The 23,637-nt window shown below is 36.0% G+C and overlaps 1 protein-coding gene across 1 annotated transcript; it reads left to right on the top strand.

The window, feature by feature from the left end:
- The first annotated feature begins 2,774 nt into the window (after positions 1–2,774).
- LOC127079482 (uncharacterized) lies at positions 2,775–3,818 on the top strand. The gene is made up of 2 exons (XM_051019859.1): positions 2,775–3,065; positions 3,321–3,818. Exons 1-2 carry the CDS (start codon positions 2,775–2,777, stop codon positions 3,816–3,818), a joined length of 789 nt encoding a protein of 262 aa, XP_050875816.1.
- The last annotated feature ends 19,819 nt before the right edge of the window (positions 3,819–23,637 follow it).

Genomic DNA, 23,637 nt, shown 5'->3' with positions numbered 1-23,637 from the left:
AGGCCTATCAAAAGGTTGATGTTATCAACCAATACTCTGGACAACATCAACTAACTTCTGAAGATAAACCAAATTCTGACTAAATATTTATTCTAGTACTTCAAAAGGTAAATCAGGAAAGTGTTCTTTCACTCAGAGTTTATCTTTATAAGACTATACATCTCAGGAGGAGCTTTGTGCTTCTGTAATATGTATTCTTCTATGATTATCCTGTACAAAACTGTTCATTAAAATACATGTTTTGTCATCATAAAAAAGGGGGAGATTGTTAGATCAAGATTTGGTTATGCATCTATACCTTGAGTTTTGATGATAACAATGTTGTATTTGTGTGAGTATAATTTTGGTACCCTAATAGTTTATTATTATGTAGCTTTAACAACCAGTTCTGATTCTGATCATATGATGTGTAACATCATTAGTTTCTGAACTTTGCGTTCCAAATCCGCTTTTGTGCTGCAATTAGAAGTTCTGAAAGACATCAATATTGTTTCCGCTATGTTCTTTTTGCTTAGGTGTTATCTTACCCATCATAAGCTTTTGAGGAGACTCTATATTGCTGTTGTAATGTTCTATCAGTTTTTGCTTCTGGACGTGACTCTGTTCACCAAACTTCTGAAGAATAGCAAGCTTCTGAAGTTGTGTTATGTAGCTGAAGATTCTGAAGATCTCAAGACGAATGATTGAGGTTTTCAAGGTTCTGACTGAGGATTCTGAAGACTCTGAATATTCTAAAGATACTGAAAAACTCAAGCCAGACTACCGACGCGGTCAACATTTTAACCCAAGGTTCTGAAGTTTCTGAATCTAGCTCTCTACTTCTTCACTTCATGCTTCAATAATCTTTTATCATAAGCCAATGAATCTGAAGATAAGATCAAATGGGAACATGATCAAATAGTATATAATATAAATCAAACAACCTTTCCACTACCTGATTTCGTGGGCAAGGATTATACTATTCATCACACCTGTCACTGAATATGTGGGCGAAAGGACAGTACGTGGTATCATTCCTTTCTCATCCAATAGTGGACATCCGCTCAAGGAGCTTTCCCTATTTTGCCCTCCAACGGTTACATGCTTACACTATATAAGCATGCATTTGAGACTTAAAAAAATATTGATCTACACAAGTATTTTGACAATCTATTTTTCTTTGTGAAAAGCTATCATCTTTTGTATACAGTGTTCTTTAAGTATTTATTATTCATTTGTGTAAAACTGCTTTTGTAGAAGCATCTTGTAACACACTAAATATTCTTCAAACTATTTGTTTGAATCCTTAAGGAGGTTATCCTTAAGAAGACAAAGAAAGTTGTTCTTTGTGAGTCCTTAAGGAGACTAAGATTTAGTTGGATCCTTGAGAAGACAAAGAAGGTTATTCTTTGTGTTTATTGTATTTTATTTATTATAGTGGATTAAGTCCTTGTGTATAAGGAAAAATCACCTTGGCGGGTGGACTGGATTAACTTTGAATTCAAGCGAACTAGGATAAAAATCATTGTGTTTTTATGTCTTTGTTATTAACTTGTTAGTGGTGTTTTGTTTTGGAAAAAAAAATTCTTGTAAAACCCAATTCAAATCCCCCATTTCTTGTGTTTTTCACACCTTCAGAGTTGTTACCACATGCATGAGTTGAGTCATTGTTGCATTGCAATACATAAAGGTTGTGCAAATGAGTTGTTTTGGATGTTGTTGAGTAATTTTGTATTGATTTATGTAATAGAAATGTAGGAAAGTTGATGTTTTTCCTTTAGGCTACCATTGCATTATTTTGCACCATTATATATATATATATATATATATATATATATATTATATATATATATATATATATATATATATATATATATAATGAGCGTATTCTCACCCCTTTGTTTGGTTGTGGTGTTTTTTCTCCTTCTTGGTGTACAAACAAGTAGGTAGACGAGTAACTGCTTTAGAGCTGAAGGATGGCGTTGGGGCTATTCTTTCTTTTCAGTGTTATGCGTTTTAGATTATCGTTGCTCTGATATATAACATTGGGCGTACGAACGTTATGTCTTGTTTTATTCTGTGTTATTGTTTCGAGAATAAATGTTATAACTCCTATTTTGAGTTGGTTTGATGTTGAAGGCATATTACCTTGATTGAGTTTGCTTTTAAAATAAAATTTATATTCGAACTTATGTGATTGAGTAGTTGTTTTAATGATTAATTCTGCTGCGATGAGCCTAAGTCAATTTTTTATTTTAATAAGTGTTACATAACAGGCTGAAGTGGAGTTTATGTGACATCCCATGTGAAATAGTTGTTTATAATTTATTTATTTTATATGATTACGAGTGGGGGTTTTAGCATGTTACATTAGTGGTATTAGAGTAGGTCAGTCCATCTGGCCAGATTTTTGTAAAGTTATTTGTTCCCTAGTATGCGACATGAGTATGAATATTGTCAGTGCATGTTTCTTCTAATAGTTGTTTACTGGTGTGTAGAGATATGGTTGGAGGAAGAAATGTGCAGGCTATTGTTGATGTTTTGTAGGTCATGGCCCAGGTGTGCAGGGTCAGTAGAATCAGGTTGGTGATGAATTTCGTGGGTTAGGGAAGTTTCATAGAAACAACCCGCCAACCTTCTAACACATATATGATCTAGAAGATGCTCAGATATGGCTCAAAGAGATTGAGAAGTTTTTTCGAGTGATGGCTTGCACCGAGGACCATAAAGTGTTATTTGGTACTTATATGTTGTCGGAGGAGGCCGAAGACTAGTGGGATAATGCACTTAAGAGAATGGAAGATGAAGGTACTGAGGTTACTTGGGCCGTGTTCAGAACTAATTTCTTAGAGAAGTACTTTCTAGAGGACGTGCGTAGTAAGAAACCGATTGAGTTCCTTGGGCTAAAACAAGGGAATTCGGCAGTTGTTGAGTGTGCTGCTAAGTTTGAAGAGCTGGTGAAATTTTGTCCACAATATAATAGTGTGACATATGAAGGGTCGAAATGCATCAAGTTCGAAAGCAACTTGTGTCCCGAGATCAAGAAAGGTATTAAGTATCAAGAGATTCATCAATTTTTTGTGCTGGTAAATAAGTGTTGAATATATTATGAGGATAGTAGAGCTCGATTTGCTCACTATAAGAGTCTTGGTGAGAAGAAAGGGAAGGATCAGAATCATGGGAAACCTTATGGGAATCCAACTGATAAGGGTAACCAGAAGGATGCAGGTGGGAAAGAGTGAAGTGAGGGAGAGACTCCTGCTTCTGTGAGATGTTTCAAATGTAGAGACTTTGGGCACCATATTTTTGTGTGTAAAAGAACAACTGTGAATTGCTTCAAGTTTGGGAAGCCAAGTCACCGAGCTACTGAATGTAAGAGTAATACTTTGACTTGCTATAATTATGGAGAGCGTGGTCACATTAGTAATCAATTCCAAAAACCAAAGAAGGCTCAATATGTAGGGAAAGTTTTTGCTTTGACTGGAGCAGAGACTGGTGCATCTGATATATTGATTCAAGGTATATGTTATATTAATGGTACTTCATTGATTGTTATTATCGACATGGGTGCAACACACTCGTTCATATCTAGTGAGTGTGTGAAAAGATTGAATATGGGAGTGTCTGCTATGAATGGTAACATGGTCATTAATACCCCAACTGATGGTTCAGTGACTACTTCATTGGTGTGTGTGAATTATCCTTTGACAATTTATGCTAGAGATTTTGGGATAAACTTTGTCTATTTGCCTCTAATTCAACCCGATGTTTCAAGCCATGTTACATGGAGAACTATGGATCGAGGGAGAAAGAGGCCAAAGAAGAAAAAGGTTCCATAACCATCAATCTTAACCACACTCTTGCAACAAAGTATTAGAAAAGATGATTTTGAGAGAGGATTAATTGTGGGTACTGAATCCAACTCAGTGAAGAGTTGTGAGGAGAAGAAGGAAACCCTAGAGGACAAATTAGAGGAAAACGAAATTCCAGTGAACAAAGAGATAAACACAAAGGAAACCCATTAAGAACCATCTCCAAAATTATGGGCAAATATCATAAGTGGAAATAAGATGTCATCGAATGGGGCAACAATCGAATTCATAGCTCCAAACCTAGTTAAAGGGGAGATTGGACATAGACAAAGCTGACATCGAATCTGAGGTAAAATTTTGGGACTCTGCTTTAATCATGTACGTTATAGGCAAAGATCTTAGTATGGATGCAGTTAAGCAATACATGGATAAATTTTGGAGTTTTGTCCAACTCCCAGACTTATACTACCATAATGAGGGGTATTTCCTTTTGAAATTTAAATCTCACAAAGACATTGACCTAATAGTTATGAGAGACCCTTACACCATCCAAAATATGCCAATGGTTCTAAAGGATTGGACCCTAATTTTGAATTTAAAAGAGATATCTTACGTACATTGTCGGTATGGATTAAACTCCATAATCTTCCTTTACATTTATGGGGAGTTAGAAGTTTAGGAAAGATAGACAGTGCTTTAGGTAATCCTGTATTTACCGATGAGTGCACTACAAACAAATTGAGGGTATCACATGCTATGATCTTGGTTGAAATTTATGTCACACAAATACAAAACGATTACACCACTATCAAGGACAGGGCAAGAAACAAAAGGAATTAAGTGGTTGAATATGAGTGGAAACCAACATTATGTGAAACTTGTCAAAAGATGGGGTATCAATGCAAGCCCAAGGCCAAAAACCAATGGCAACCCAAACCACCTCAAAACCAAGTTAGTTAAGTTGAGACAAAGGAGAGCAATGAGGAACAAGAGAGACCTGGATGAGAGAATATAAAAAGTAATGGAAAGAATAAAGGCAAAGGGATCACGACTCCAACCAACCATAAGAACATAGCATGCAGGAATGGATTTGAGGCCCTTAGGATTTGAGATCCTGAGGGATTAAATACATATACACCATGACTATTTCCTGGAATGCTAGGGGGATAAATAATTTAGGAAAGTATCATGAGGTTATCTCCCGCCTCAAACATATGAACCCTGATATTGCTTTTTTTATTGAAATAAGAGTGAAATCCCATAGTGCCAAGAAGGTTATGAATAAATTTGACAAGAAGTGGAATATGATTGAAAACCATGTTAATCATAATAATAGTAGGATCTGGATTTTGTGGGATGAAACTAGAGTCAAGGTGATCAACCATGAGAGCTCTCCTCAATTTATTAATTATATTATACATTATCCCAATGGAGACTTGAAAACTTGGTTAACTGCTATATATGCCCTTAACCTTTTAGATCAAAGAAAGAAGTTGTGAAAATACATTGAGCATATTGCATACTAGTACCTTAGGCCCTTGGTGCCTCATTGGAGACTTTAACAATGTCCTTAGAGCTCAACACAAAATATATGGTAATCTGGTGAATGAAAATGAATACATAAACCTCACTACCATGATGGACCAAGCTAGCCTATTTGAAAAAGATAGTATTGGTGACCATTTCACTTGGACCAATAACCAAATAAATGGTATTATTTGTTCTAGAATTGATATGGTCTTGGGGAACCTTAGTTGGCAGCAGCAAAACATGGACATCATTCTCTCCATCTTGAATCATGGAGTTTCCGATCATGCCCTGATTTGTTTGCAATAAAAAGCCCATAGAAGACCCAATAGAACTCCCTTCAAAGTCTAAAATGTGGCGATCACAAAGATGGAGTACAATGATTATGTGAAGCAGAGTTGGATTGAGTCTCTTTTAGGATCTCTTATATTTGTTATCTAGAAAAAGCTGCAGAGACTACAACCTGTTATTAGGGGTCTTGGAAAAAAATTTAATGGCATCATTCAGCAACTGAGGAAAGTTAGAGAAGCCCTTTCTTTAGCTCAAACCAACTTGCTCCAAGACAAAATGAATATTCAATTGATTTACAAAATGAAAGATTATACCAAGGAGATCCTTAGATTTAGCAATATTGAGGAGCAGGTTCTTAAGCAAAAGTCTAAGGTGGACTAGCTTAGATTAGAGGATGGCAACAATGCCTATTTCTATACATCCCCGAAGTCTAAGAGAAGCCAAACTCAAATTGTCAACCTTAAGGATGAAGAGGGTAATTTGTTGTATCAAAAAGCAGACATTGAACAGAAGATAACAAAGTATTACAAGAATCTCATAGGTACTGCTAATAGAACTCTAATTAGTATTAACATAGTGGATTTGAGAAAGAGGACTCAATTAGTTGATGCTTAAAGGGAGACTTTGATAACCCCTATCACCGAAAACAAAAAATTTGCTAGTCGCAAAGGCATAAAGGATATCTCTGCTCCAGGCATAGATGGCTTAAGTGCTAAGTTCTTAAAAAGCTCTTGGAACATAATTAAGCAAGATATCATCATGGTTGTTATGTTTTTTTGAAATAAAGAAAATGTATAAGGCAATCAATTGTACCCTTATGACCCTCATTCCTAAGACAACCACAGCTGACATGGTCAAAGATTACATGCCTATCTCTTGTTGTACTATCATTTATAAGATTATCTCTAGAATTATGACAACTAGGCTTGGCAAGGTGCTTGGTTCCATCATACATAGAAGTCAAGCTTCTTTTATCACTGGTAAGAATATTCATAACCATATTCTTTTGGCATATGAGTTGATTTAAGGTTATATTGCCAAGAATGAAGCTCCTAGATGCATGCTTCAAATAGACCTACAAAAGGCTTATGATACAGTAGAATGGAAAGCTTTGAAGGCCGTCATAAAAGAGCTTAACTTTCCCCATCAGTTCATCAACTAGACCATGTTATCAGTTAGAATTGTTTCTTACAAATTTCAAATCAATAGTGAGCACTCCCTTTTGGTGGAAGCTAGAAGAGGGCTCGGTCAAGGAGATTCTTTTCCCCCTTGTTATTTATTGTTGTTATGGAAATACTTACAAAGAGTGTTACAGAAGTTAAAGAGTCTGCCTATTTCAATTTCTAGTCAAAGTGTGAAAAAATTGATATTATCAACATGAGTTTTGCAGATGATCTGCTCCTTTTTTTAGAGGTGACCAAAAATCTATTGAAATGATGATGCAAGCTTTTGAAGAGTTCTCTAAAGCTACTGGGCTCAAGGTTAACCATGCCAAGTGTATATTCTTTTATGGGAATATGATGCATATATTAGTTATAACTGCTTAGACAGTTATATATAGTTAGTTTGGGTTGTTATAACTGTTTTTGACAGTTATAAATAGTTAGAAACTAACCATTCCATGTATGCTATTATTGAATAAATGAAATTCTCCCTTCCTATCTCTACTCTCTATTCTCTCTCTCTCTCTACATTCTCCATCTTTTCCCTATCATTGGTATCTAGAGCCTGTCGACCTCAGCCACACCATTCATGGCAGAAGCGACGCGACTGCAGAACGTCATTCGTGAGGCGGAGGAACGCATCATGGCGACAGTGGAGCCATGTATCACGAGGAAAATTCGTGAATTGGAGAATCGTTTCGAAACTCAATTCACCAATGTGCAAGAAGCCATGCGCGGAATTGGATTGCAGATGTCAGAGTTAACAGCGGCGCGTCGCCATGGCGGCGCCGACGACGGTGCAACTCGACCAGCAACGCGATTAACGCGTCTGGATTTTCCAAAATTCACTCGAGACGATGTGGAATCTTGGATCGCGAAATGCGAACGTTTTTTTTCATTGGATGGAACGCAAGAAGGGGACAAGGTCTCGGTTGCGAGTATCGCTCTTGATGATAACTCTTTTCGTTGGTTCCAAAGTCTAGAACAGGGATCGAATGGCCGATTGACATGGCCGAATTTCACCGAGGCATTGAAGATGCGATTTAGCCTCGAGTTCGATTCACCTATGGAAGAACTCAAGAAATTGGTGCAAACTGGTTCGCTGGAAGCATATCAGGAATCGTTCGACAATCTGGTGGGTAGAACAGCGTTGACAGAATCTCAAAAGCTCCAGTGCTATTTGGGAGGCCTTCAACAGGAATTGTGTAATGGTGTGAAGATGTTCGCCCCGCGTACGGTGTTGGAAGCTACTCGTATTGCAAAGTTGCAAGAACGAAGCTTGGATTTGTTGCAGAAACGGTTGGTGCCGGCAAATCGAACCCAAAGTTCTTGGAGTGAGAAGAAGAATACAGTTTCTAACACCTTTGACAAGAAAGTGATGCCTCAGGAGAAGAAAGGGATTGTCGAAGGTTCTCAGAAGAGCATTTTGGGAAAGCTGGCATATACGTTTTAGAAGAAACTTTCCCCTAAAGAAATGGATGAACATAGGGCTCAAAACTTGTGTTTTTTCTGTCATGACAAATTCTTTCCTGGACATGATTGTCCCCAGAGGAAAAAAATGCAAGTTTTCCTTATGGAGGTTGGGGAGGAAAATCAATTAGACTCAATTGAAGTTGATTCTGTTTCTGAGGAAGTGTCTAATGAGCCTATTCAAAGTGTTGATCCTACTGTTTCTCTTAACGCCATTCAGGGAGACTCTTCTCATCCTATGATGAGATTGATTGGCTGGCTGGGCAAAAAGAGAGTTCATGTACTCATAGACACTGGCAGCACTCATAATTTCATTAGCCAGAAATTATGTAAGGAGGGGCTTAATATTCTACAACTGATGTATCCCTTGCGGATAACTGTAGCTGATGGCGGGCTTATACATGGTGCAGGACGGTGTGAAGGCATCAGGTTAAAGCTTCAAGGGTATGACTTTCTTACTGACGTTATTGCTATACCATTGTCTAGTTGTGATGTTATATTGGGCATGCAATGGTTAAGGCAATGGGGTGTCATACAATGAGATTTCACCAATATGGCTATGGAATTCTCTATGAATGGTATGAATGTGAAGTTGCAGGCTGTTAAAGAAAATAAAAGTAAGGTGGTTTCTGCTTCTAAATTGCATCAATTAGTGGTGGAAGATAGCTTCTGTTACATGCTACAACTACTACCTTGTTCAGCAGAGGCAGTGTGTTGTTCTGTGACCATTAAGGAGCTAGAGGATCCGGTGATGACGGAGCATAAAGAATATGTTTTACAGGAGTTCCAGGAGGTCTTTGAAACACCTATTGAGCTGCCACCCTTTAGGGGTATTCATGATCATCAAATTGTACTAAAGGAGGGTTCTAACCCAGTTAGTTTAAGACCTTATAGATATCCACCAGCTCAGAAGGATATCATTGATGGTATGGTTAGGGAGCTCTTGGATTCCGGAGTAATTCAACCAAGTTCTTCCCCTTTTGCTTCTCCAGTTGTGTTAGTCAAAAAGAAAGATGGGAGTTGGCGAATGTGTGTGGATTATAGGAGGTTGAATGAAATGACGGTGAAGGCTAAATTTCCAATTCCCTTGGTGGAGGATTTATTGGATGAATTAGGTGGTGCAGTGGTGTTTTCGAAACTGGATCTTAGGGCTGGATATCACCAAATAAGGATGAAAAGTGAGGACGTACCTAAGACAGCTTTTCAAACGCATGGGGGGCAGTATGAATATGTGGTGATGCCTTTTGGATTGTCCAACGCACCAGCTACTTTTCAGGGCACAATGAACACTATTTTTTCGGGATTATTGAGGAAGTGTGTTCTTATTTTCTTTGATGATATATTAGTGTACAACCCATCTTTGGAGGCACATGTGGATCATCTCCGACAAGTGTTTCAAATCCTCAAAGCTCACACTTTCTATGTTAAGAAAAGTAAGTGTGCATTCTTCACTACACGGATCGAATACTTAGGTCATTTCATTACACCTACAGGAGTCACTACTGATCCAATTAAAGTTCAAGCTGTGAGAGCTTGGCCGACACCTCAAACAGTTAAGCAATTGAGGGGATTTTTGGGATCGACGGGTTACTACAGGCGGTTCATTAAAGGTTACAGTATTATTGCCTCTCCTCTTACTGATTTACTCAAGCGGGATTCTTTCCATTGGCTCGAAGAGGCACACACCGCCTTCACTACATTGAAAGATGCTTTGAGTAATTCCCCGGTGTTGGCCATCCCTGATATGCAAAAGCCATTTATGGTTGAAACAGATGCTTCAAGCACTGGAATTGGTGTTGTGCTAATGCAGGACAGGCACCCTGTGGCTTTTATTAGCAAGGTTTTATCTCCTAAAAATAGGCTTTTGTTAGTTTATGACAGAGAATTATTGGCATTGGTTCATGCAGTCTCTAAGTGGCACCAATACCTCTCCCTGAACACATTTACTATCCTTACTGACCAGCACAGTTTGAAGTACTTATTGGAGCAACGTCTATCTACTCCAGCCCAATATAGATGGGTCACTAAGCTCATGGGTCTTTCTTATGAAATTCTGTATAAGAAGGGTAAGGATAATGTGGCTGCAGATGCATTATCTAGAGCCTCTCATGGTGAAGTTTTACAACTGACTATTTCTTCTATTTCTTCTGAGTTATGGGATTCTCTTCTTAAGAGCTATGAGCATGATTCCGCTTTACAGGGCCTCAAGCTGCAGGTTCTCTCTAATCCAACATTGCATCCCCATTTTTCTGTTTTGGACAATTTGCTGTATAGAAAACAGAAGTTGGTCATTCCTAATGATGGACAAGTGCGGCTAGTGATTCTACAATGGCTTCATTCTTCACATCAAGGAGGCCACTCAGGCATCAGGGCTTCTATAGCAAGGATAAAGAGCATGTTTTATTGGAAAGGCCTTGCCAAGGATGTCACAAAGTTCATCCAGCAATGTGAGACTTGCCTTCGATGCAAGTATGAACCGAGAGTTGTTGCGGGTTTACTTCAGCCCCTGCCAGTCCCAGAGGGAGTGTGGCAAAGTATAGCCATGGACTTCATTGAAAAGCTTCCTAAACCTCATGGTAAAGACACGATTTGGGTAGTTATCGATAAGCTGAGCAAATATGCTCATTTTATCCCTATTGCTCACCCTTTTACTGCATCCAAATTAGCTGAAATTTTCATTGCTGAAATCTACAAGTTACATGGTGCACCCGCCAACATCGTGAGTGACAGAGATCCCTTATTTACGAGTAAATTTTGGGGTTCTTTTCTTGGTCAGTTGGGCATTTCATAGAGCTTAACGACAGCTTATCATCCTCAATCGGACGGTCAAAGCGAAGTCTTGAACCGTTGCTTAGAACATTACTTGCGGGCTATGACATGGCAGCGGCCTAAGGAATGGGTCAATTGGTTACCGTTGGCTGAGTGGTGGTACAATACCACTTACCATTCCGCTATTCAAGCTACCCCTTATGAGATTGTGTATGGCCAAGCACCACCACTGCATCTTCCTTATTGCCCTCAAAGTACCAAGGTCGAGGCGGTCGATCGAAGCTTCATTGTAAGGGAAGAAATGATCCAAAAATTACAGGGTAATTTGGTCCGGGCTCAAGCACGTATGAAGCGGCAGGCTGATAAACATCGCAGTGATCGGGAATTTAAGGAAGGAGATTGGGTTTTCCTAAAGTTATAGCCCTATAGACAAGCTTCTGCTCAATATCATGCTTCCGAAAAGCTTTCTCCTCGGTTTTATGGTCCTTATCAGGTGCTGCATAGGGTGGGAAAAGTTGCATACACCTTGATTCTTCCATCTACTTCGCGGATTCATCCTACGTTCCATGTATCTCTTTTGAAACCGTGTCCTGATGAGAACATTCCCGTGGTTGAACTTCCTAAGGAGTGGGACAGTTTGGATGATCCTAAGGAACCATTTAAGATTTTGAAGAGGCGCTCCATTCAGAGGCACAATATGGCGGTTACTGAGGTTTTGATTCAGTGGAAAGGAGAGGCTATGGAAGAGGCTACTTGGGAGTTGCTATACAAACTCAAACTCCAGTTTCCTTATTTTGATGTTACAGCTGTTCCTTGAGGACAAGGAAGATTTTAAGGGGCGGGATATGATGCATATATTAGTTATAACTGCTTAGACAGTTATATATAGTTAGTTTGGGTTGTTATAACTGTTTTTTACAGTTATAAATAGTTAGAAACTAACCATTCCATGTATGCTATTATTGAATAAATGAAATTCTCCCTTCCTATCTCTACTCTCTATTCTCTCTCTCTCTCTCTCTCTCTCTCTCTACATTCTCCATCTTTTCCCTATCAAAATATGGATATTGATGAGAAGAAGAGAATTCAGGAAACTACTAAGTTCATAGAGGGAAGCCTTCCTTTTAAGTATCTTGGCATATCCCTAACAATTAGAAAGCTCGACATTAGTCATTATATGCCTCTGATTGAGAAAATCATGTCAAGAATTAATCACTGGAGTTCCAGATTGTTATCTTTTGCAGGTAGATCTCAGCTGATTAAAAGTGTGCCCTTTTCCCTAACTAACTATTGGTTACAATACTTTCCTTTGCCCAAGAAAGTGATAAAAAAAATTGAAGCCATTTGCAGAACTTTCCTCTGGTCTGACACTGATCAAATATCTAGAAAGTCTCCCATAACTTGGAAGGAGGTGTGCTCCCCCAATAGGCAAGGTGGCCGCAATATCATTGATATTGAAAGATAGAACAAGGTTATCCTTACAAAGTTACTATAGAACCTGAATGGCAAAGCTGACAACATATGGATTAAATGGATCCACTGCTAATATGTTAAAGATCAGAACATCATGACAATGGTTGTGAGAAACAAATCTTCATGGATCCTATAATCCATTTTGAAGTTGAGGCCAATTGTCAACAACACTCCAGTTTGGAATCTTATGATACATGCATGACAATTCCAAACCAGGAAAATATATGCATGGTTTGCTGACAATTTGCAAGATGTTAGCTGGAGAAAAATCTTCTATAACAATGCATCTAAGCCTATAGCCCTATTCACATTATGGATGGCCTGCCATGAAACGCTATCAACCAAATATAGGCTTGTCATATTTGGTTTTCTTAATGATGATAATTGTTGTGTCTGTAGTGAGAAGGAAAGATATTTGGGTCATTTCATCCAAGGTGTGTGATGTCATTGTAATGGGGCATAGGAAGAAGTAAAATTGTAAAAGAAAGAGGCCTCAATTAGCTGATGCTCAAAGGGAGGCTTTGACAACCCATATCACTGAAAATGAAAATTTTGCTTGTCTCAAAGGCATAAAGGTTGTTATGGATTCAGTGCTAAGTTCTTCAAAAGCTCTTGGAACATAACTAAGCAAGATATCATCAAGGTTGTTATGGATTTTTTTGAAAGAAAGAAAATGTATAAGGCAATCAACTATACCCTTATGACCCTCATTCCCAAGACAACCACAACTGACATGATCAAAGATTATAGGCATATCTCTTGTTGTACTATCATTTACAAGATTATATCTAGAATTATGACAACTAGGCTAGGTAAGGTGCTTGGTTCCATCATACATAGAAGTCAAGTTGCTTTTGTCCCTAGTAAGAATATTCATGACCATATTATTTTGGCATATGAGTTGATTAGAGGTTATAGTGCCAAGAATAGAGCTCCTAGATGCATGCTTCAAATGCACATGCAAAAGGCTTATGATATAGTGAAGTAGGAAGCTTTGGAGGCCATCATAAAAGAGCTTAACTTTCCCCATAAGTTCATAAACTAGACCATGTTATCAGTTAGAACTGTTCCTTACAAATTTCAAATCAATAGTGAGCACTCCCTTTTGGTGGAAGCTAGAAGAGGGCTCGGTCAAGGAGATTCTTTTCCCCCTTGTTATTTACCATTGTTATGGAAATACTTACAAAGAGTGTTACAGAAGTTAAAGAGTCTACCTGTTTCAATTTCCACTCGAAGTGTGGAAAACTTGATATTGTCAACCCGAGTTTTACAGATGATCTGCTCCTTTTTTTAGGGGTGACTAAAAATCTGTTGAAATGATGATGCAAGCTTTTGAAGAGTTCTCTAAAGCTACTGGGCTCAAGGTTAACCCTGCCAAGTGTAAATTCTTTTATGGGAATATGAATATTGATGAGAAGAAGAGAATTCAGGAAACTACTAAGTTCATAGAGGGAAGCCTTCCTTTCAAGTATCTTGGCATATCCCTAACAATTAGAAAGCTCAACATTAGTCATTATATGCCTCTGATTGAGAAAATCATGTCAAGAATTAATCACTGGAGTTCCAGATTGTTATCTTTTGCAGGTAGATCTCAGCTGATTAAAAGTGTGCCTTTTTCCCTAACCAACTATTGGTTACAATGCTTTCCTTTGCCCAAGAAAGTGATAAAAAAGATTGAAGCCATTTTCAGAACTTTCCTCTGGTCTGACACTGATCAAATATCTAGAAAGTCTTCCATAACTTGGAAGGAGGTGTGCTCCCCCAATAGGCAAGGTGGCCGCAATATCATTGATATTGAAAGATGGAACAAGGCTATCCTTACAAAGTTACTATAGAACCTGAATGGCAAAGCTGACAACATATGGATTAAATGGATCCACTGCTAATATGTTAAAGATCAGAACATCATGACAATGGTTGTGAGAAACAAATCTTCATGGATTCTATAAGCCATTTTGAAGTTGAGGACAATTGTCAACAACACTCCAGTTTGGAATCTTATGATACATGCATGACAATTCCAAACCAGGAAAATATATGCATGGTTTGCTGACAATTTGCAAGATGTTAGCTGGAGAAAAATCTTCTATAACAATGCAGCTAAGCCTATAGCCCTATTCACATTATGGATGACCTGCCATGAAACGCTATCAACCAAAGATAGGCTTGTCATATTTGGTTTTCTTAATGATGATAATTGTTGTGTCTGTAGTGAGAAGGAAACAATAGGCCATCTTTTTTTCCACTATAATGAGATAAAGCTGATTTGGAAGTACATTTTGGATTGGATGATGATTGCTCACATGCCTGGAAGTTGGATTGATAAAATCAAATGGATCAGTGACATGAGCAAGACAAAGGGCAGCAAAGTCAAGATTATAAGTTGTGATTTTGATGAAACCATATATGAGGCACGAAAGTATATAAATGATACTTGTTTTGGGAATGAAACAAGAAAGAGTTTGATAGGGGACAAAATCATAGATAATATAGTTCATAGATGTTGGATGAAACCTAAGCTTAGGAAAATGTTAAGTAACATCATGTTGCCTTAGGTGTTTGGTTTATGTTGTTGTGCAATCTTCTTGCTCAGCTGGATCCCTTAGGGGTTGTTTGGTTTGTATCGCTTTTTTTATCAATAAAGTATTTCATTTTCCAAAAAATTAAATTAAATAAATATTAAACTAAATTAAATATTTCCCATATTATTAAATTGTTGAAATATTCACCAAAGGATTTTTGATGCAACTCTTTGATGATTTTCGTGGTAGTCTTAACATTCATTAAAATCTAATTTTGATTAAAGGGTGTATTAGATTATTATGTGCATGTCTCTATATTTAGAATAGTAATGTGATTATTCATTATTATAATTGATTATGAACATATCTCTATATTTAGAATAAAAATGATTGAAATTGATTAGTCATGATTGTATAGAAAATTATTATGGAAATCATTGATATAATAAATCATAGATAAATGAAAATGGCAAGACCTATTATTCCTACATTGAGCTTGTCCCCGAATAAGACAACGATAACTTTGTGAATAAGTTGGAACTATAGTTAGAGTTGGATTTTATCCTGGTTAAGGAATACCAATGGTGAAGATATATGCATCCATATTATCATAATATATCATGGTAGGTTTGTGAGTCCGGTAATACAACTTTAAAATCAGGTTACTTAACCAAAAAGATTCAGACACCACGTTTGCAACACCACGATATCCAGCCTCAACATGAAACCAAATAATATGAGTTGACGTTTGGAGGATCAGAAGAGTAAGTTATCACAAAGAAATATATAGTAATCATAAATGGATGTCTTAGTATCTAGCTAGCCCCCATATATATATATATATATATTATATTATATATATATATATATATATATATATATATATATATATATATATATATATATATATATATATATATATATATATATATTATATATATATATATATATATATATATATATATAATATATATATTATATATATATATATATATATAATATATATATATATATATATATATATATATATATATTATATATATATATATATATATATATATATATTATATATATATATATATATATATATATATATATATATATATATATATATATATATATATATTATATATATAAGAGATGAAATATATACTAGGTGATGGATAAAGGTGAAATCTATATTGACCGGTGTCTCTAATGTAGCACAAGAGTCACTTAAGAGTCTGTGTGTGAGCATCCATCAAATTATGTATAAATAAACAAATATGTTATATTGCATATGAGATGTCTGATCTTGTGATTTATTCTATAACATGTGCAAGACTACGATAAATAGATATATCTCGATATGAAGTGTTTATTTTGGCGTTAAGCTTTAGTTTGTATAAGTCGAGACATAGTAGATATTGAAGAGAAATGTTACTCAAGAGAATCAAGTTAAAATCAATTTGTTGTTTTTTAAAGTAATAATCATTTTATTATTAAATTATTTAACATTTGTATGGACTTTATAATTTATTTATTATATTTTTATTTACACTTTGTTTTTGATTAAAAAAAAATACATTATGTCCTTTTTCAAGTTATAAAAGACCCAAGGTATGCTTCCATTTAAATACCATGGTGTGCCTCTAGCTAGTAGGAAAATTACTGCCCAACTCTGCAGACCTTTAATAAATAGGATTGTGAGTAGAATTACACATTAGACTTCGAAGCTTATTAGTTATGCATGTCGGTTATAGTTAATTAAAAGCATCTTGTTTGTTGTCACTAGCTATTGGATGCAAGTTTTTCCTCTTTCTCTAAATGTGACTCATGAGATTGAAGTCATCTGTAGAAGCTACTTGTGGAGTGAATCAAATGTTATCACTAGAAAAGCTCATATATCTTGGGAGAAGGTTTGTGACCCCAAAAATGCTGGAGGACTTAACATAACAACCCTTAGAGAGTGAAACCAAACAACTATTAGTAAGCTTCTTTAGAATATCCATTATAAAAGGATAAGCTTTGGATTAGATGGGTTAATGCATATTACCTCAAAGGCTGTGATTTGTTGAGTTGGGAAATTCCCACAATCTGCTCATGGATGGTTAAAAAATTGTGAAAAGTAGAGATATTATGGTCAACATAACGTATTAGGGCAATATTGCTCAGGGCGATAAATTTAACACTGCAACTATGTATCGTGAGCTTTGAGGCAATAAAGCTCCGGCGAATTGGATAAAAATGATGATTGATAATCATGGTAGACCTATAGCAAAGTTTACACTTTGTTTGTTGCTTAATGGAAGACTTTCCACGAAATATAGATTGTTGAATTTCTGATTGACTGATAATCGTAACTGATGTTTATGTGTTATGGATGAGTCTATAGACCATCTTTTTTTCTCTTGTGTAGGTTTTCATAGCATTTGGAGAAATATCCTCTTGCATATGGGCATTCAGAGAAGTCCGAATAATTGGAATGAGGAGAAAAAATGGATGATTAGAGAAACAAAGAAAAATGGATGAAAGACTGAGATTTTAATAATTGCTATTGGGGAAACGTTCTATGAACTTTCGAGAAGTAGAAATGAAAAAATATTCTCCCAAAAGGATATGGAACCTATTTTGATTGAGAACATCATTCATAATATAGTAGTTAGGCGTAGCTTGCATAGAGATTTGAATAGCCATATAAATGCAAGTGCTCTTTGTTTTGATTATGAATCTCGATTGACCTGAATCCTCTCGATCGGTGTGTATTATCTATTTGACAATGAATTATAATGCTTTTATTCCATTTTTTTATATATAAAAATCCATAAATCATTTTGAAATCTTACCAAATATATATTCTAAATCCTTAGAAACAAATTTAAATTTTTTTATAGTAAACAATTTAAAAAAAATCTAAAAAATCATTATAATACTATAAAGTCTTTTAAAATCTTCAAAAAGACTTTTAAAATCAAAATAATTCCTTTGGTGTAAGTATTTATTTAAATTTTTGCTTATATTTATCACTGAAATGAGTGTTTAAAAAAAGTATATACTTTAAAATATTATTAAATAAAAATATTAATTAAAATTTAAACACATCTCGCTATTACTATTTATTATTTTATTCTTTAGAAAAAAGTCTTTTTTTTATAAAAGAATAGACTTTTAAGTAAGTAATATTGAATTTTGAATGAGGGCTAAAAGAGTTTCTACGGTGGTCTCATATATACAAACATTGAGAAAGATGGGGATAGAAAAGTAACACGAATTACACCTTGCATTTTTAAAAGTAGACATGACACCTCTACATAATTTCAAAATACTAATAATAACCCTCTTATAATTTACATTTACAAATTCCAAAAGAGTCCGACAAAAACAAAAAGTTCAGTAGTTATAAGTAAATATTTGGTAGAAATACGTAATATTGAAAAAGAAAAAGTAAATGCAAAAAAATATTTAGTCTAATTGATCTTTTAATTTAATAATCTATTTAAATCCTTTTTTTAAATAGTTGAATTGTTTATTTACATGTGTTCAAAAAAAGTAGACTAAGTAGGCTAGTAGGCCAATAAGGCCTTCGAAAAAGGAAGACTCAAGCTTAAAAATAAGTCTATAACAGACTATGGGCAAAAGTTTGGCTTTGAATTTTTTAGCAGGCCAAACTTAGGCTTGAAAAAGCCTAACTCGACCCAGAATATTCCTATCCTACTTGCAAGTGGGATATGAATAGGCTGGAGACATTGTTCATGGTAATCGCCATCCCACAAAATGGAAGATGAAATGTAGATGTCTCTGTAAGACCCTAATATTGGCCCTAAGATCCCTCATGGCATCATGTTATTGCACAAGTGCATTGCCTAAAGGATCATAGCTTGTTTGGCTCCTTAACCCTAGGGTTGGGACTTGTTTGCGTGTTTTGAGACCACCAAGCATGTTTGTATTGTATATTATTGCTTTTCTTATTTGATTACTAACCAAAAGCACAAAAATATGTCACTAACTCTTTTTGTTTTGAAGCTCAAGTGATCATGTGCTCCAATGCTCCTAGGAGGCTCCTAAGCCCAATGAAATGGCTAGATGAAGATGAGAAAAAGCATGACAATGGTCCACAAAGCTCCTAATCATCATATATGTCTCCCAAGTATCTCAATTTGCCAATTTGATCAAGATAACCCAAAGGGCTTGAGGATTGTTTCCCAAGGAAACCCTAATTTCACTATGCTTTGATTGTGCCTTGCCCATGAAGCAATCTCAAACTACGATCAAATTTAATCAAGGGAAGTTCTTTCATTCATCATTTTATGCATATGTGAGCCTATTTGAGCCCCCTCAATCATTTATTCATCAAGGTTGGAAGTTTGGCCTTGAAAAGTTGACCAGTCAAGTCATCTAACTAAGTTGAGCACCAATTAAATATAACTTTTGATGTGTTTGTCAAATGAAGATGACCCCAAGAGAAAAAATGCTCCTAAGAACCATATGAACAACTTTTATGTTCATCCAAAATCCATTTGAAACTTTTAAGGTCATCAATCATTTCCAAACATTATATGTCATTTTGACTGAAACCCTAATTTTGGGTCAACTTACCAAGGGCATAACTTCCTTTTTTGTTTTTGTTTTAAGGTGAGACCAAATGCATTGGAAATATTGAGATGTCTACTTAAAATGTTATGTTGGACAAAATTTCATAATCATAAAATAAATACATGTGATAATACAAAACATCATAGGTCATCTTGGACCTAATTCATTGAATTTGAAAAAGTACCCAACTTCAAATGCCCATAACTTTGCCCATAACTTTGTTTCCTTTTATTTGGATAGTCTGGAGAATCTTGTCTAAGATGGAAGATCCATTGTTAAGCATTCTTACATACTTAGTCATCTCATCTAGTTTGGAATTCAAGAATACAGCTTTAGTCTTCAATTTTGAGATGGTTTCCACATACTCTTCCTTTTCATTTTCCAGCTGAGCTATCACTTTCTTCTGGCTTTCAACTTGTCTGCACATTCCTGCACTTCTGTGGCACAACTCTTTGTAGGTAGTGGCCAGCTCTTCAAAGTTTCTTTCATCATTAATTGACTCTTCCTCAGACCCCCATCTTCCTGTCAATGCAGTCACATGGTTTGTAGCTTCTTCTGTTTCACTTCCATCAGACCAAGAGGCAACAAAACTCCTCTTTTGTTTCTTGAGGTAGGTCCTACATTCAGTTTTAATATGACCATACCCATTACACTCATAGCACTGAACTTCTTTGGGCTTTTCTTCAAACTTTGTTTTCTTACCAAGGCTGTTGGATTTACTGATGTCAGATGCGATGTTCTTGACATTGCCCTTTGCTCTCACATACACCTTTTTCATCAATCTGTTGAACTGTCTTCCCAGCATTGCTATCTCATTTGCCAAATCTTCATCAACATCTTGACCACCCTCCTCATCTTCCTCTTTAGTGTTTGACATGAATGCTATGCTTTTGGCTTTCTTTTCAGCTCCATCACATATTCCCATCTCAAATGTTTGGAGGGATCCAATTAGCTCATCAACTCTCATATTTGAGATGTCTTGAGATTCTTCTATGGCTGTTACTTTCATAGCAAATCTCTTGGGGAGTGATCTGAGTATTTTTCTTACTAACTTTTCATCTGACATCTTCTCTCCGAAAGCTCCAGAGGCATTGGCAATTTCAAGGATACTCATGTAAAATTCATGAATATTTTCATCTTCTTTCATCCTTAAGTTTTCAAACTTGGTGGTGAGCAGCTGTAGTCTGGACATTTTCACTCTAGAGGTGCCTTCATGAGTGGTTTCGAGAATGTCCCAAGCATCTTTAGCTACTTCACAGTTGTTTACTAATCTGAAGATGTTCTTGTCCACTCCATTGAAGATGGCATTCAATGCTTTAGAATTTCCAAGGGCTAGCTCATCCTCCTCCTTGGACCATTGTTCTTCAGGCTTTTTCTCAGCAGTGGCTTCTCCTTCTTTAGTAACTACAGGGTGCACCCAGCCTGTCAACACAGCCTTCCAAGCCTTGTTATCAAGAGATTTTAGAAAGGCTACCATTCGAGGTTTCCAATAGTCGTAGTTAGAACCATCCGAAATTGGTGGCCTGTGAACAAATCCTCTATCTCTCTCCATTGTACCAGAAAGTATTGCCCCTAGATCTCACCCAGAACCAGAGCAGGATGCCTGCTTTGATACCAATTGAAATTCTGGTATCAGATATGAGATGTCGAAGGTAATGTCACGACACTAATATCTGAGTAATGCAGACAGAATAAAAATAGAGAATAGTAATGCAAGATACACAAGCAATTGTTAACCCAGTTCGGTCCAACTCACCTACATCTGGGGGCTACCAAGCCAGGAAGGAAATTCACTAAAATAGAATCAGTTCAAAGACTCTCCGTACACTTCAACAAGTTACAGTCTTTCTCACCTAATCTCTACCCGTGCAATTTCTACCTAAGCACTCTTAGATATGAGAACCCACTCACTTCCCTACAATCACACCAGTGATCTTAAACAACAACCCATTGAGAAAAGAAAACACTTTTCAATAACACACTCTTGATTTTACTTCACAGTTTCAATCAAGAAGACACACTCTTGATCTTGCTTCACAGCTTTGATCAAGAAGACACACACTTGATCTTGCTTCACAACTTTGATCAAGTAGACACACACTCTTGCTTAACAGCTTTAGAGTGCAAATTACAACCACAAATCAGTCCAATTCAATCATCAATGGATGACTTGAATGACCTACAAGTCTCACGACTAAACAGACACAAACCCTATCTCTCTCTCTATATTTCGCTCAGTATTGGTTGTGTGTTCAAACAGGTTTTCTAAGTCCCTTTTCATAGAAGCATCCAGGTGGGCTTGGACATCTTGAAAACCCTAAATCTATTTTCCAATCAAATCTTTTTATAACAGCTGGTTAGATCTCCTTGGAAAATAAGTAAATCTGGTTGTAATCCATGATTGAATGCGCCAGCTAATCAGATCTTCAATCATACATAGATTGTCATTAATTATGCATTCACAAAACACCAGACATTCATACTGAATATTCTGTGTACAGGATGTCATGACATCGGGTCTGACATCCTGGAAAAATCCTGCATAATTCAACAATTCCTTTTATAACTTCCAGCAGGTACAACCATATTAGATGCCATGACCTTGTGTATGACATCTTGCAATAATCCTGCATGAACATGTCTTTCATTTAAGCTCCAGCAGGTACATCCCATATCAGATGCCATGACCTTGTGTATGACATTCTGAAACAATCCTGCATGAACATGTTCTTGAACTCCAGAAAGTACATAGGATATCTTATGTTAAGACGTCACACATAACATCTTGTGAACACTCTTTGTTTTACCAAAATTGCTTCCAACACTTAGAATCAACAAGCTTCATTCATCAACCTTTTGGAGATCCAAATTGCTGCAGAAGTAAAACCATAGCCATACCAAAGGAATTATTTAAAAAAAATTCACACTTTCGAGCTGTAAATTCAGTATCATTAGCTGAGTTTTAAAGCCTAATTCCTTAGCCAATCACTTCCATTACACTCAAGGATCAAAGAGGAGAGAGGATCTTGAAGAATTCGTGGCCAGAAGTGCATCAATTCAAAGGTTTATTCTCAAACTTTTTGGATCTAGAACTCTTAATTCAATGTAGCATTCTTGTGTTTTTGTGGTTTTCTGAAGTCCTCACACTTTAGGCAAGCTTGTGATGCTTTCAATTTTCCATTTCATGAACATTCAGTATGAACACCATGATTTTCTCCTTCACATTTCTCTCAATATAGAAAGAGTGAGGGAGATCCATTGATACAGTGATGATCTCCATCATACGAGCTTCATTTCCATGGCCTTGTTTTTAATTTTCATTAAGTTTCATTTTCCTGCAACTGGTGGCCGGAATTTGTTGTCTGGCCGGAGAAGATGGTGGTTTCTACCACCACCACCACCACATGTTCTGACCAGGACCATTGGATCTAGTTGCCACGATTTAATCTTGATCATCCATTGTAATTACTTCATTTAATGCTGGATGTAGCGCGTTTGACTTGTGAGCAACGTGTGTCCTCAGATCTGGACCATACATCCTTGTCACGTCAATTAATGAATCCATCATGTGGATGCGCTTTTTTCCATTTATTCCATTTTCTTTTTATTTTCAGTTAATTCATTTGATTTTCAAAAATTCATTAAAAATTCATTTAAAGTCATAAAAATATGAGACCAACTCCAAATTTTTTTTTGAAAAATCTAGTTTCATATTTTGATTCTTAATTATTTTTGTGACTTCATTTGATATTTTTTGTGAATTATTTTATTTTTAATGGTTTTAATTCATTTTAAAATACTTTCTGACTTTTAAAAAATCCAAAAATACTTTCATAGCATTTATGGATCATGATAAGTCAATGAAAAATAGTCTCAATAATTTTTTGATTGTCTTGAGATTATTTGAGATTTTAATTCATATTATGCTATTTTTAATTACTTTCTGATTTCAAAAATTTGTGAGAAACATAGTTAAAGCTTGTTTGACTATGTTGAACTTATGAGAATTCAATTGGACTAATTGAAGTTGTTTTGAATTGAATTTGAGGTTTGACCTTA

This window comes from Lathyrus oleraceus, chromosome 5, assembly GCF_024323335.1.
Source record: "Lathyrus oleraceus cultivar Zhongwan6 chromosome 5, CAAS_Psat_ZW6_1.0, whole genome shotgun sequence".
In the NCBI taxonomy this organism is placed as follows: domain Eukaryota; kingdom Viridiplantae; phylum Streptophyta; class Magnoliopsida; order Fabales; family Fabaceae; genus Lathyrus; species Lathyrus oleraceus.
The sequence above is the reverse complement of the archived record's forward strand: the minus strand, read 5'-3'. Positions and strand labels throughout refer to the sequence as shown.

What these genes read in the sequence shown, in the direction of transcription:
- LOC127079482 (XM_051019859.1), top strand. Translation starts at nt 2,775, where the DNA reads ATGGAAGATGAAGGTACTGAGGTTACTTGGGCCGTGTTCAGAACTAAT. An exon ending in TTCATCAATTTTTTGTGCTG is followed by an intron (nt 3,066 to 3,320) that starts GTAAATAAGTGT and finishes AATTGCTTCAAG; the next exon opens with TTTGGGAAGCCAAGTCACCG.